The following is a 13,378-nucleotide window of genomic DNA, read 5'->3' on the forward strand; positions in this document are numbered from 1 at the left end:
AATTTTCCAGCCATATAGACAAAAAATGGCTAAAATTACCATAATTTTTAAAAATGAATGTGCATAGAAAATAATAAAAAAAATACAAAAAGATATAAGTAGAAATAACAAAATCAGCATGGAAGCAAAAAATGATGGAAATTGAGAGGAAGCATGCATGTGTATTGAGTTGAAGTGAGATGGATGTGTGAGGGCACAATGAAGGGATGGAGGAGGGATTACAAAGATAATTAAGTGTCCAATGATCACATGCTCTTGCATATTCAGACATACACATCAAGCCCCACTTTGCTAGTACAATAACAACCACATTATTTACAATACATTCACTTTTTTTTAACCTATCTTTCACATCCATATATCAAATTATCCCCCAATTCTTCCAACACTATTAAAAAATTTTAAATAACTTGGTCGAAAAATACCCTACCACACTAACAATAACACGGGAAAATATTAGGTCTAAACTCGCATGTTGCTAAAAGATGAAAAAAATAGTCGGAACGATAAAAATTTCATGACGAATAATGACCACTCACGACATGGGTTATGAGGGGTTAGATTTTCCTATAAAAGACAATCACATGGATAGGTATATCATTCCGTAGCTCCACTCATATCAAAAGTTATGTATGTTGGCTCTAAAGTTCCATTATCAAACCACACGTTTCAAACACTATAATTTGAATTAATGTGAATTCACATGGTTTTAAAAATGCATCAGCCTCTTGCTCTGTACCACTCTCTTTGTTATAATTCTATTCACTTTATCTCACTTCACATGTATATATATGAATGAGGTAGGTTGAGAAATTAAGAGCAGAAGGTTCTAATTAAGGATGTCGGGGAGAAGGTCGAGGCAGTCAAGTGGGAGCTGTTCCAGTTCCAGAATAACAGATGATCAGATCATTGAACTCGTCTCCAAATTGCATCAACTCCTTCCTGAGATTCGCAACACTACTAGGCGCTCCAACAAGGTATACATACCTACACCCTACAACACACACACACACACACACACACACACACACACACAAGCACACATTGTTCTCCTACATGTAAATATACACCAACATTTATCTTCACCACAAATTCCAGATTGAGTTTTATCAAATTCATAGACATTAGTAATGTAATTTGTGTACAACATTAAAATGGCTGGAAAAATGCATGTGATCAGCTTAATTTGGTTTATTTTTCGAGCCATTTTTTATACTTAATGTGATCAAAATTTTAAATTATAGAATAAAATTGTCAAAATGGATTCGTATATCTCCATACTTACAGGATTAAATTTGTATTTTTTTCCAAACGATTATCTTCACGAGAAATGTTAGTTCAGATTGAGTTTGATCAAATTTAACATTAGTTCTGTAAGTTTTGTGCAAGTTAAGGAAATCAAGTAATTAAAGGTCGACAAGTAAAATAATATGTGTGTATGTGTAAATTAATGAAAAAATGCAAGCAAACCCCTTGTGATATCGCAAATGAGCAAATTACCCCCTTATAAAAAAATAAATAGCGATTTACCTCTCTGTATTTTTTAAAATACAATAATTTACCCCACTATGATTCTTAAAATGGAGCAATTTACCTCCCTATATAAGGAGGTAAATTGCTCCCTATATAAGGAGGTAAATTGCTTCATTTTGAAAAGTACAATGGGGTAAATTGCTATATTCTTTTCATAGGAACATAATGTGCTCATTTTCAATTCACAAGGGGTAAATTGGTATTCACCCGTAAATTAATTATACATATAAAAAAAAAATACAATTAAAAATGAAACACGTTTTTTAGCTAAGAAGGTGATATATGGAGGTGGTGCAGGCATCAGCAGATAAAGTGCTACAGGAAACTTGCAACTACATCAGAAACTTGCACAAAGAGATGGATGATCTGAGTGCGAGGCTATCCCAACTTCTCTCTACCGTAGATACTGACAGCCCCGAGGCTGCAATAATCAGGACTTTAATCTAGTTACTAATTATGTTTAAGGAATTTGGGTTTTATAATTAGGTGGATGTTTTCCGAGGCTGTCTGCAGATATAATTATAATAACTCATCGGCTGTGATGTGTGCAATGGTTGTAATTAATTAATGTTGAATCATATATAATAATAAAGTATCTTCAACTCTCCTAAATCTTAATTCCTAATTTTCATCACCATACATTAATATTCTCATTAATTCTTTTTTTATCAATCTAAATTACAAAAATACTTGAAAATGTATAAATTCATTTTGACAATTTTGTACTGTAATTTTAAAAATTCGCATGTTAAAGACCTACCAGAATATGCTAAAATAATAATAATAAAAAAAGTACACTCAATGACCCTTAATATGCAAAATTTTTAAATTTACAGAATAAAAATTTTGAAGTACGAGTAATGATCACTCTATATGCGTACATATATACAAACATCATATATTTAATTATACAGAGATGAAGAATCAACGATTCATTGTATGAGTGGTGAGATTGTGAGCTCGAATTTTAGGAATGTATGTATATTTGGTTTAAAAAATTACACAAAGAAGAAAAAGGGGAAACGCTTTCTGGGATAAACTCGTGTCTTAATAAGAAAACTGTAAAAGCGTCATACATGATTTCTGCTAATTACAACTTAAGAAGAGCCTGATTTGAGGGGGCTGGCAATCTTTTAATGGGCTGGACTCATTGGGCCTTTACCCAGACCATATGATAAGTAGTCTAGCCCATTTAGACACATTAACTTTTTTCCACTCACTCATCCAGACACCATCTGAACCCAAAATCTGAAAAAAGAGATCTTAAAGCCCAAACTGGAGGACTGTCCCTTAAAGAAATTATTTTGAGCATAATTAGTAATGAATAAGGGAAGCATTGTGGAGTACAAATTTAGGGTGTTGATTACAAGTTGAAAGAAAGTAGAAGATTTATATATTGGGAAAAGGCAGATGGGCACAAGGAAGCATGTGATGGAGAAGATAGAGAGTTGAAGAAGTAGAACCCCAATTGGGAGAACAATACACATTCCAACTAAGGATCCATGTGCCTTAGCTTATTTTTAGGCCACAACCAGGTGGAGGTGGAGGTGGAGATGGGTGAATAATACCATACCCCCCATCTCACAAAATTAATACTTATATAACTTATTTATTTGGATTATGTCTCCCTATTATGCATATATATAAAATTTCAAAAATTAATGTCATTTTACGTACATTGAACGAAGATGAGGGACTTGACTTGACTTGAGAGTTTTCAGTGCTTACTGATATTAATTTATGAGGGTTATGTCAAAGTGAACAATACTTTATACAAATATGTCTGATTCAAATAAACAAATACACGCCACAATAAAGACATTTCATGGTTCAGTTCATTGTCCAATCTGAATTCCGAGATTGGATGAGTTAGGTCATTACCCACCTTTTGCTTTGTTTGGGTGATTTTCTTGGTGCCATTGAACATCCCCAAGAAGTTGAATTCTTGATATGCTTTTCCAGTCTCTCGCTATCTTCTGCCAAACACGATTTCTGCATACAACGTTTTTCGCAAGGGAAAGACAAAGTTTAGCAGGTACCAAATAAAGGAAAACATTCTATTCTGGAGGTAAAAATTGAGCAGTACTCAACCTTTTAGTACAATTTGCACTTTTCTATGTTTTATTTAAATTGTGTATTAATCTTCCCAGTTCATTAATGATTAATAAAATAAAATGTAAATATCCGGTTGTCTTAAATAACACTTTGTCGTCTTAGAATTGAGTATATTGGTAAATTTTAACCCGTCGACTTAATTAATATTCGGTGAAATTATCGTTACTGGATAAATATTAACTGATATTCAGACATAGATGACAGGAAATTAGATTGATTTTGAAATCAAGAGAGGGAGAAGAATTAAATTTGAGTTGGTTTAAGGTGCGAATTATAGACATTCCTCTGAACTTGTCTAATTATTGCAACTGAAATATAAAAAAAGAATAATAATAACCCTTTTAGCAATAATTCTGATAAAAAATAATTGTAAGAATGAGAGACGAAGATGAGGCTGAAAGTGCTGGAAAATGGAAGAATTGTACATTTTTTAATGCTCATGTAATAATATCATCTTCCTCACTAGTTTTTCTGCCTGTTTACATTGAAACAGAGGGACCAATCATTTATATATTGCCCGACATCAAAATAAGATTCTTGGAGGAAACGAAAATATGGAAACTACATAAGAAGGTCCGAATTCTACAATCATGCATAGGAAATTTTCAGGAAAATAAGGAAAATTTAAAAAAAAAAAAAAAATTAAAAAAAAAACACTTCGTCTTCATCTTCCTTTCTCTCACCTGCAGAGTCTGTCCCTGGATTCCAGTCTTCCCACCCATCCATTCTCAAGAATTCACACACAAAAGAAGTATACAGTGTCTGTAGTTTCCAGGGCCTGGAATTAAGTTCCAGCAAGTAGTATTTATATATGGCTTTTGTCCCAGCAGCTGAATCCATGTTCAGAAACCATGACGATGGCCATTTGCCCACATTATCATCCTGTGCTCCTCAAGACTTAAACGGTACGTTCTGGCGATTCTTTTACAACGTTTATTCTGTTCATTTCCTTACAAGAAATCCTAATTCTTGTAAAAATTTTGTTCAGATGTTTCCCAGTTCTTGATGAGGAGATCCATGTCATATTCCAGGCCATTTGATGTCGAAGAATTGCAGCCCGAGGATGACATGTCGGACGATGGCTGTCAGCATTTGGGAGAGAAGAAACGGAGGCTGAACCTGGAGCAGGTGAAGGCCCTGGAGAGGAGCTTTGAATCAGGCAACAAACTGGAAGCCGACAGGAAAATGCAGCTGGCTCGGGCTTTGGGCCTGAAGCCCCGACAGGTTGCTATATGGTTTCAGAACAGAAGGGCCCGATGGAAGACTAAGCAACTGGAGAAGGATTACGGTGTCCTGAAGAGACAGTTTGAGTTAATCAAGGCTGATAATGATGCCCTCAAGTCTCAGAATAAGGAACTTCGCTCACAGGTTTATTATGTTTTCCTATGTTTATTGGGCCTTAATTATGATTATTATTCCTATTTTCTTTAATTCATGTTCAATTATCAGTTTTCCCATGATGTAGAATATTCAAACAACAATCAAGTGATGTTAATTTCCTTCCCAATTTTCTAAGGTATCATAAATTCGAGTAGTTTCGACTGTTATTTATTATAGGTAACTGTTCTTTAATCTTTAATATGCTGCAGCTGACTGCCCTGAGAAGTAGAAAATCAACTGGTTCCGAAACAATCAACCTCAACAAAGACAATGAGGGTTCTTGGAGCAATGGAAGCCTTGAAAACAGTAGTCATGATGTCAAACTTAACACAACATCAACAGACAGCACAATAATGTTTTATCATCCCAACAACAATCAGGGTTTCGTTTCCCCTTCATCCGTTGGAGCTGCTTCTCTGACGCATATACTCCAATCTTCATCAAGAACAGCTGATCACTTGCAGGCGTCGTCGAACCAGCCCCACTGCAGCCTGTTCGGCGGCATTGAGGAAAACCAGGAGTTCTGGCCCTGGCCTGAGCAGCAAACTTTCCATTGATGAATATATTTCAATCGATCGTACTGAATGTCTGTAGTATATAATTTTGATTTTTGCTAATAGATCAGGCTGATCACTAGGTTTATCCTGGGGCAAAAATCAGACCTGCAATGAGTGAAATTGTTTTGGTCCCCGAGCCGCAGCCTAATTTGACAGATATGGCTGTGCTCCTCACTGTATTGCCAGACATGCATGCCGGTGGCAACATTAATGCTAGGAGCACCGTTAGATTTGCAGCCTGCTGCTGAGAAATGTACCCTAGTCCTGAGCCCCTCCAAGCATAAATGTCATTGTGTGCTTATAAACCATGTAAGGGCACAGTGTATTTCTGGGATCTTTGTTTTGCTTGTTCTGATGAATTCTGTAGGCAGTCCGACAAAAGTTGATTGTATGTTGAATAGGAATATGGTAAAATGGAAATGACACCTACCGACATTTCTGCATTTCATCTAATAGGCTAAAGAAGTAGACTCGTAACTTCCAAACAGGGGTACACATTAAGCATGGCCAGTTTTACATTGTTGATCATGACAGTAAGATGAAACTGTAAAAGCACACAAATGATTTTTAGATTGTCAACAGAGACTCTGAATCTATGACTATACATTCCTCGGTAAACTGACAGTAGTAGGGGAAGACAAGGTTATATTTAATAATATCAAACAACTATGGTTTCTCAAAGTCCACTTTCACCTCTTACATAAACCCTGCACAAGAACAACACGAAACTCTGCAGCTACATGGTTGAGCAATCCCAAGATTTCTGGTTTTAAGAAGAAAGCCGCATTCTCACCTCCTCCAACCCGGCTGGAGTACTTTATCTGACATGTGATGTAAAACATTTGTAATTTATTCAAACTGAGAGGACAACATAAATGGAGGAAAATGCATGAGCTCATACAACCTAATGACACATGATACCAAAGGATATGAGCAGAGAATCAAGTTGCATAAGAAAATCATCATAAATAGAAGCAAATTTCACAAGGCCTAAATAGACAGAAGAAATGAATCACTATGGAAAGAAGTGATAATGGTTGACTAAATTACTAAATAGTGAAAGTATGCTTACCATCTCTCGAGGACGACATCGATCTGTTAGTTTTGCCGCCTCCCTTGCCATTAGCTTGCACTGGCTTCTGTATTCTGGGTGACAATGAACTCAATTTGCCATTGGTCGAGGCTGGGAGCGAGTGACGGCGAACATAACCATGTTCTGCCCCATCTTCACTAAATTTAGAAGATCCCTGAGCTCTAAGCTTTGCCTTAGCAGACTCAGTGGCTGCCATATAACTTGGCAGGCTTGCGGTGTTCTGTGAAATATTTTCAGTATACTCCTGTTTTGCCGGAAGAGATCTCCTCTTCCTGATTTTCTGATTTTCCTTGCCACTCTCATCTTCCTTAGAGCTCAGTTCCTCGTGCAAAAACTGATTACTTTCCATCTTGTCACCATTTTCCAAGGAACGAGTCTCAACAAGAGGATGATCATCATGTAGCACATCAACTGGCTCAACCGTTGTCATTGTTTCTTGAGGAGCTTCAAGCAAAGCCAGTTTATCAACTACAACATCGGAATCAGCAGGCTTTTCAGTGGAAATTATCTTTCCTGGCCCAGAAACTTCAGGTGCTGTGGAATTCAACATTGTTTTCCCATTCGTCTGTGGCTGTGGCTTTTCAGGTTCCATTTCTGACTTTTTAGAAGCCGCCGCTGCGTTTAAATTTCTGACTTTTAAGAGGCCGCCGTTGCAGAGGCAGAAACTTTTCTCAGATTCCGTTTGACCCTCTCAAGTTCATTTTGGGGCAGGTCTTGCACTGACTCTGTTTGATGACTTGTGACCTTCCTTGGATTCCGCTTGGGCTTATCCATTTCCAAAGAACCTAAAGCACCATTATCACCATTTGCTGAACTTGAAGCCTTTCTGATAGTTCTTTTTGACTTTCCAGCATCATTCTCCACAATTTGTGAGCCATTCTGCTTCTTCTGAGGCTTCACATTCAAAACTTTTCTTGGGCGTGCAGGTGGTTCCCAGAAGCAAGATAATGACCAGCGCTCAAGCCAGTTCCAAGCTGAATTGGGTTCAGCCAGATCATATTGAAGACTCAGGGGCATTGCAGTTGGCAATGACAGAACAAGCTAGCACAATCAGCAAAGTATGTTATCAGAACCTTAGTAAAAAGAAATGTTTATTGGACAATTACGTTCACCATACTATTCTTCATTTAAACATATGTGAACAGCTTTAATATTTTTATGATTATAAGATTTTAGTTGAATGGATCATCTGAGACAGGAATCTCCATGTTATAGACCAAAGTTTATGTAAAGATGCAGCATCGATCCATATTTTTGCGTTGTTTCAAAGCAAACCAAACACTTTAAGTGGACAATACATGTAGGTGAAACAGGAACTAATTTCAGAAACATGTCCCTTCTGTGCAAACCCGACAAAACATGTGCATAATATTTTATAAGTAGTTTTATTGCTACATAAATATAGTAAAAGATCATTACATGTTCATACAAGCATGAATACACGCAATAACAGTTTTGTGCCATGGGTAAAAATAACTCATTAGATGTAAACTGTATGCATCCCATAAAACCTTAATGTGACTTATTGTCTTATTTTAATGTAAGGCCTTGACAATTTCCTGGTATTCCAAATGAGTAAAAGTAATTCGAGGATATTATTGTTCTTGTAAGGCTGGATCTAGGCGACCACACTGCAAAGTGAAAAGTCCAATTGTGAGAGGAAATCAGAACAATGATATCTTAGTGAAGAGGGGCTATATTTTGTCTTGTCCATTTTGCACGAGTTACTGCAGCAAGGACCATATACAAAAGAAATCCATTAAAAAAATTGATATTGATTAACTCTACAAATGAAATATTCTACCGAAGGAACAATTAATATTTTCTTGCTTTGTCCAGAAAACATTATAACCAACCTTATGGACATAAGCATTTGTTGCTAGCTTCTCTGACCCAACAATTGAGTTTGCTCCAAGATCCACCTGTTCAGCATCCTGATTAAATAACATAAATATTTAACAAGAAGCACAAAGAACCTTCCAAAATAAATGGTTATATATTTAATATATAACTAAACCAATATATCCAGGGGAAAACCAGAAATTTGCATGAATCCATTTACATGTGCCAAGAGTAAGATGAGATGAAATAATTGTTTGGCATAAGTCAAGACTTCTAATCGGGATGTTTTCAAATACATATATATATATATGTGTGTGTGTGTGTGTATAACGAAGATTATGGAAGTTAAAATGAATGAGAAGATTCTATAATGCGTGAGAAGGAAAATCCAAGCCAAAAATCACCAAAATTAAGATCATAGACAAGATATTGAGACAAAAGGTGCCAAACAATAATTTTATATTTATACACACAAAGAAAGCAGAAACAATCCAAGGTGTTTAAAGCAGATGATAGATGTCAGCTATGCGAACAAATCAAAGAGCCAAAATAAGAAAAGAGACACAAAAGGAAAATAAAAAGGCAATGTAGGTTCGTCAATGAAGTTACACAATTTGGACTTACCTGAAGCTTTCCCACATTATACTTTTTATGGCCTTCGTGCATGCTATCTGAGAGTCTAACTCTTCTTCCACGAGCCAGCGCCTGGATCTTAACAACTGCCTGCATGCAACGCAAAGTGGCAACAGCCTGTCTCCTAACCAAATGTCCACGAATAAGAGCTTGGAGCCTTATGATACCCTTGAGAGCCCGAAAAGCCCGACGAGCCTGTTAACATAGGCGAAAGTAAATAATATAAAAAAAAAAAGCCCTAGAGCCGTGTTACACACATCTAACAGCCAGGAAAGAAGTCTAGAGGAACTATGTGTAGAGATACTTAGTTGAACCCCTCCTTACAATTTACATAAACTCAGGAGCAGGCAAACATCTTCACTTGTAAAAGCATTTCCTGAATGGTTTTGCATTTTGACCATGAATGTCAGGATTGGCTATAAAACCCTTTTTGGAAACAGCTCCAGCCCATGTATGATATCCTCCATAGGAATAAATACAAGTATGACTAATGTGATGAACACATTGTAATCACAAATCATTGAACAACCCCTGATAAAATCCCGACGGAGATACACATGTATTTGTGGAAGGATTAAAATCACTACAAGTTCATCTAGAACTTCTGAAGCACCCTCCCTTGGTCAGACAAAGCAGAATAATCAGCTATGTAGCAACTTGACATGCAATGCCAGATAATATTACCAAGTAGCCCCTAAATGCTGCTTGTGCTTTTCTGGCAGCTTGTCCTTGTCTCAGCATCTCAGCATCACTGACTTGCACTGGAACAAAATTACTATGTGATTCCAAATCTTGATTCACAGGTAAAGAAGCAACAGTGCTGGATAGAACGCCAGATGTGCCCTTCTCAAGTTCCACATTCTCCGGACCTTTATCAGTAACCTGACAAGGATCTGATATGACAGGGGAATTCTCACCCAGATCCTCTGCTGGTGTCTTTGCAGGAGCCTTTTTATCAGATGTAACATTCTGCATAGGTTTCAATTACGATCAGCGTACAGAGTCTTTGTGTATGTGATGGAAAAATTGCATAATTTTTAATTTATAATCCTATCTTAACGTTGGAATACACATAACTGACTGCAAGTAATAATTTCCCTAGATTGAAGAGCCTTAAACAAAATTAGTAAGTAACAATGAATAATTGAAATAATTATTTGAAATCAGATATCGGCAGAATTTCAACTTTCATTACATTTTTAACATCAGGCCCCGGCTAGTACGACGCACTTCTACAAAACCTAATGGACTAAAGAAAGCACAAATAGAATTTCGCAGAAACTAAATTAGGCAGTAGAAACAAACATTGTAATCCTGGTTATAAGGAAATTGAACATAGTAACAAATTAGTAAAAGAACTTACCAAATGTTATATACAGAGTGCAAAGTCATAGAATCTACTGAATCTAATGCTAAATAAGTAACAATATCAACTGAGGTTAAAAAGGGATAAGATGTCCAGATGAATGTTCCAACCATAGGTATTTCCAACAGAGCTTAGATAGAAAACAAAGGAAGGAACCATTATAAAACCAGAAAGATTACAGGAAGAACTCTTCCTTCATGATCAGGATTCAGGAAGATCCAAGTTTCAAATTGTAGATAATAACTTGAGAAGCCAAGTATGTAAGGCAAGAAGGTAGCCTGATAATTATTACAACACAATCCATGCACACTGGCAAATTGAAATATACAGTTAACCGTAGACTTTCACGAAAACAACCAAAAAAAAGGAGCTGGTGAACAAAGGGAGACACAAAACTTCTTACTTTGGATAGATTAGATTTAGAATGCTTCTTCCCGAACAGTACAGTCTTGATCCATCTTCCAGGAGACTTCCCCATAGTATTTCAATGCTAGAAAAACTGATAATTCAAGCTCTGCATGGCATAAAAAAAGCCTAAGCCTGAATACACGAGAGTTGGAAGATGCATGACCACACATGTACAAATGAGAACCGAAATAAAACAAAGAAGGCAAAAAGGCTGATGCATCTACTCTAGTGATCAGTCTACTTTTTCCACTCCAATGAAAAGCAACAGTTTTTAAGACATAGAGGATAAAAATTGTATTCTGGAACCGTTAGCAACTATAAGAATCCAAAGCAAAAATAGTATCAAATTTGTAGAAGACAGTAACAACAGCGGAAAGAAGAAATAATCCATCCAGGAATTCACCAAATCTTTCGCATAAAAAAAAATCTACGAAACAGGGAATTAGTGGAAAAAGGAAACAGTGAATTTAAATTAAACTGTCAGAAGCTAAAAATGAATATTAATCCTCATCTCCAGACAAACCAAAAACAAAGAACAAAACACAAAGGCAAATCAGAAAATGGTAAAAACGTTCATAAACCCACCAAGATCTGTAACTAAACCCATAAAAAATAGCAAAACCCCAGAACCAAACACATAAAATGCAGGGCAAAAGAAGCGAAAAACACAAAGATTAGAGTGGGTTTCGGTGGAATGTAGCTCAGATCTGAGATTTTTCCAACCTGAATACAGAAACAAAAAGAAAAGAAAGGAATTCTTTCGCAGCTCCAAAGTTCTTGAAGAGAACCCACAAACTTAAAAGAATAATAGACCCAGTTACTACATACACATCACACATACAAAACTTAAACGAAAGGTAAAATCTTTGAGGATAAACAAAAGCAATAAATGCGAAATTTCAAAGATGAAAGTAAAAACAACAAGAATGAATGGGCTCTCGAACCGCCCTACTACCTCTACATTCAATTTCATATACTCATGGCAACCAAAAATGGCACCGTCTCTCTCTCTCTCTACTCTACTCGCTCTCTTAGCATTCCTTGTTTTCTTCACTGGTGAAAGCCCAGAAATGGAGAGGGTAAATATACATACATTAGACTGTATGTATACATGTTGTGGTGAGGTGGTACAGTGAGTGGGGTTTGTAGTTATACAGTCGCTTTTACTAAAGTTGTTGAGTGTTCGTACATTTTCTTTTTTCCTCTCTCATTGCAATATCTTATTATTACATTAAAAAAATTATAAATATAACGGACCGTCGAAAGAATATTTATTAGATAAATATTAATACTAAAAAATATTTATAATTTTTAAATAATAATAAAATAATTATAATTTTAATAAATTTCGACCTAAAAAAAAGTTAGCATGCTATGTGATGATGTACAAAGTATTAGGAAAAATGAAAACATATTAATTACCAAATATCTAAGTTAAATTTCTTTGGCGGCTAATTAAATTTACAGTCAAAAAACCTTTTTTTTGGCATTCTTAATTTTTTTAATTATATATTTTTTGGAAATTCAATAAAAAAAGTATTTTTACTGAATAAATTAGCATTAACCAAAAAGTGTCCGTCTTCATTATAACAATGTCAATAAAAGTACAGATTGAACTTTTTATTGTACCTTTTATTTCATTTAATATATATATATAAAGATCATATTATTTATTTTATTTAAAAAAAGTTTCTATCCACATAATATATATATATATTGGAAAAAATATAATAGAATTTAAGATAAAAAATTTCAGTCCAATAAAAATAACATAAATATTCAATCTTTATTAGAATTTCAGTTTCCTATGCAGTGGTTCTTACTTGAGGCAAAATCATTTTTTGTTTTACCAAATTTAGACCAATCCATATATTTTTATTTACAAAATCAAGTATCATGCTCATCATTAAATTCGACAATTAAATGATTGACGTATATACTATTTTTTAAAAAAATAAAAGAAATATATCAATTATTCATACTTTCAGTACATAAAAATACTATACTATGGATCAAAAGGGAGATTCTTATGGTAATAATTTTAGTTGGCATAACGAGTATAGATTAAAATGCCCACAAATATATTTATTTCTGTCCTAAAATAAACATCACTTTATTCAATCAATTTCTGTTTATACACATTTTAAGTTAATTCATTAAGGAAATAATCTAATAATTTATATCAGAAAATATATAATTATAATATATACACGTATCGAGTGTGCGCCCACAAAATGGAACCGGTAGAGTACACATCCCTTGTGATATGTATTGTTGGTAAGAGTATAGTCACAAAACAATGTGTAAATGATGAATGTAGTAATATCCAAATCCAAGACAAGAAGCATAAGGTTGGTTGCAGAGGAAAACGCCAACGTGTGGTCGTACGTTGTTGTGTTGTTGGGAGTGCAAGCATGGAAGTGTGCATGAGTAATAAGTAAGTTGTAGGAC

The 13,378-nt window shown here is 35.2% G+C and overlaps 3 protein-coding genes across 3 annotated transcripts; 2 read left to right on the top strand and 1 right to left on the bottom strand.

Moving 5' to 3' along the window:
• LOC105167664 (transcription factor PRE1-like) lies at positions 760-2,123 on the top strand. The gene is made up of 2 exons (XM_011087461.2): positions 760-977; positions 1,831-2,123. The coding sequence occupies exons 1-2, from the start codon at positions 840-842 to the stop codon at positions 1,978-1,980; spliced, it is 288 nt and encodes a 95-aa protein (XP_011085763.1). The 5' UTR covers positions 760-839; the 3' UTR covers positions 1,981-2,123.
• On the top strand, positions 4,025-6,033 carry LOC105167666 (homeobox-leucine zipper protein ATHB-13-like). Its single transcript, XM_020695996.1, has 3 exons — positions 4,025-4,553; positions 4,637-5,016; positions 5,238-6,033. Exons 1-3 carry the CDS (start codon positions 4,460-4,462, stop codon positions 5,583-5,585), a joined length of 822 nt encoding a protein of 273 aa, XP_020551655.1. The 5' UTR covers positions 4,025-4,459; the 3' UTR covers positions 5,586-6,033.
• LOC105167665 (protein IQ-DOMAIN 31) lies at positions 6,060-12,049 on the bottom strand. Its single transcript, XM_020695800.1, has 8 exons — positions 11,883-12,049; positions 10,923-11,033; positions 9,838-10,122; positions 9,145-9,348; positions 8,535-8,612; positions 7,324-7,719; positions 6,658-7,291; positions 6,060-6,406 (listed from the first exon to the last, which is right to left on the bottom strand). Exons 2-8 carry the CDS (start codon positions 10,995-10,997, stop codon positions 6,375-6,377), a joined length of 1,704 nt encoding a protein of 567 aa, XP_020551459.1. The 5' UTR covers positions 10,998-11,033; positions 11,883-12,049; the 3' UTR covers positions 6,060-6,374.

The sequence above is a fragment of the Sesamum indicum genome, linkage group LG8 (assembly GCF_000512975.1).
Source record: "Sesamum indicum cultivar Zhongzhi No. 13 linkage group LG8, S_indicum_v1.0, whole genome shotgun sequence".
Lineage (NCBI taxonomy): Eukaryota > Viridiplantae > Streptophyta > Magnoliopsida > Lamiales > Pedaliaceae > Sesamum > Sesamum indicum.

What these genes read in the sequence shown, in the direction of transcription:
- LOC105167665 (XM_020695800.1), bottom strand. Translation starts at nt 10,997, where the DNA reads ATGGGGAAGTCTCCTGGAAGATGGATCAAGACTGTACTGTTCGGGAAG. An exon ending in ATAATGTGGGAAAGCTTCAG is followed by an intron (nt 8,613 to 9,144) that starts GTAAGTCCAAAT and finishes TTATTTAATCAG; the next exon opens with GATGCTGAACAGGTGGATCT. An exon ending in GATGTCGTCCTCGAGAGATG is followed by an intron (nt 6,407 to 6,657) that starts GTAAGCATACTT and finishes ATCACATGTCAG; the next exon opens with ATAAAGTACTCCAGCCGGGT.
- LOC105167664 (XM_011087461.2), top strand. Translation starts at nt 840, where the DNA reads ATGTCGGGGAGAAGGTCGAGGCAGTCAAGTGGGAGCTGTTCCAGTTCC. An exon ending in CTACTAGGCGCTCCAACAAG is followed by an intron (nt 978 to 1,830) that starts GTATACATACCT and finishes GAGGTGGTGCAG; the next exon opens with GCATCAGCAGATAAAGTGCT.
- LOC105167666 (XM_020695996.1), top strand. Translation starts at nt 4,460, where the DNA reads ATGGCTTTTGTCCCAGCAGCTGAATCCATGTTCAGAAACCATGACGAT. An exon ending in TGCTCCTCAAGACTTAAACG is followed by an intron (nt 4,554 to 4,636) that starts GTACGTTCTGGC and finishes AATTTTGTTCAG; the next exon opens with ATGTTTCCCAGTTCTTGATG. An exon ending in ATAAGGAACTTCGCTCACAG is followed by an intron (nt 5,017 to 5,237) that starts GTTTATTATGTT and finishes AATATGCTGCAG; the next exon opens with CTGACTGCCCTGAGAAGTAG.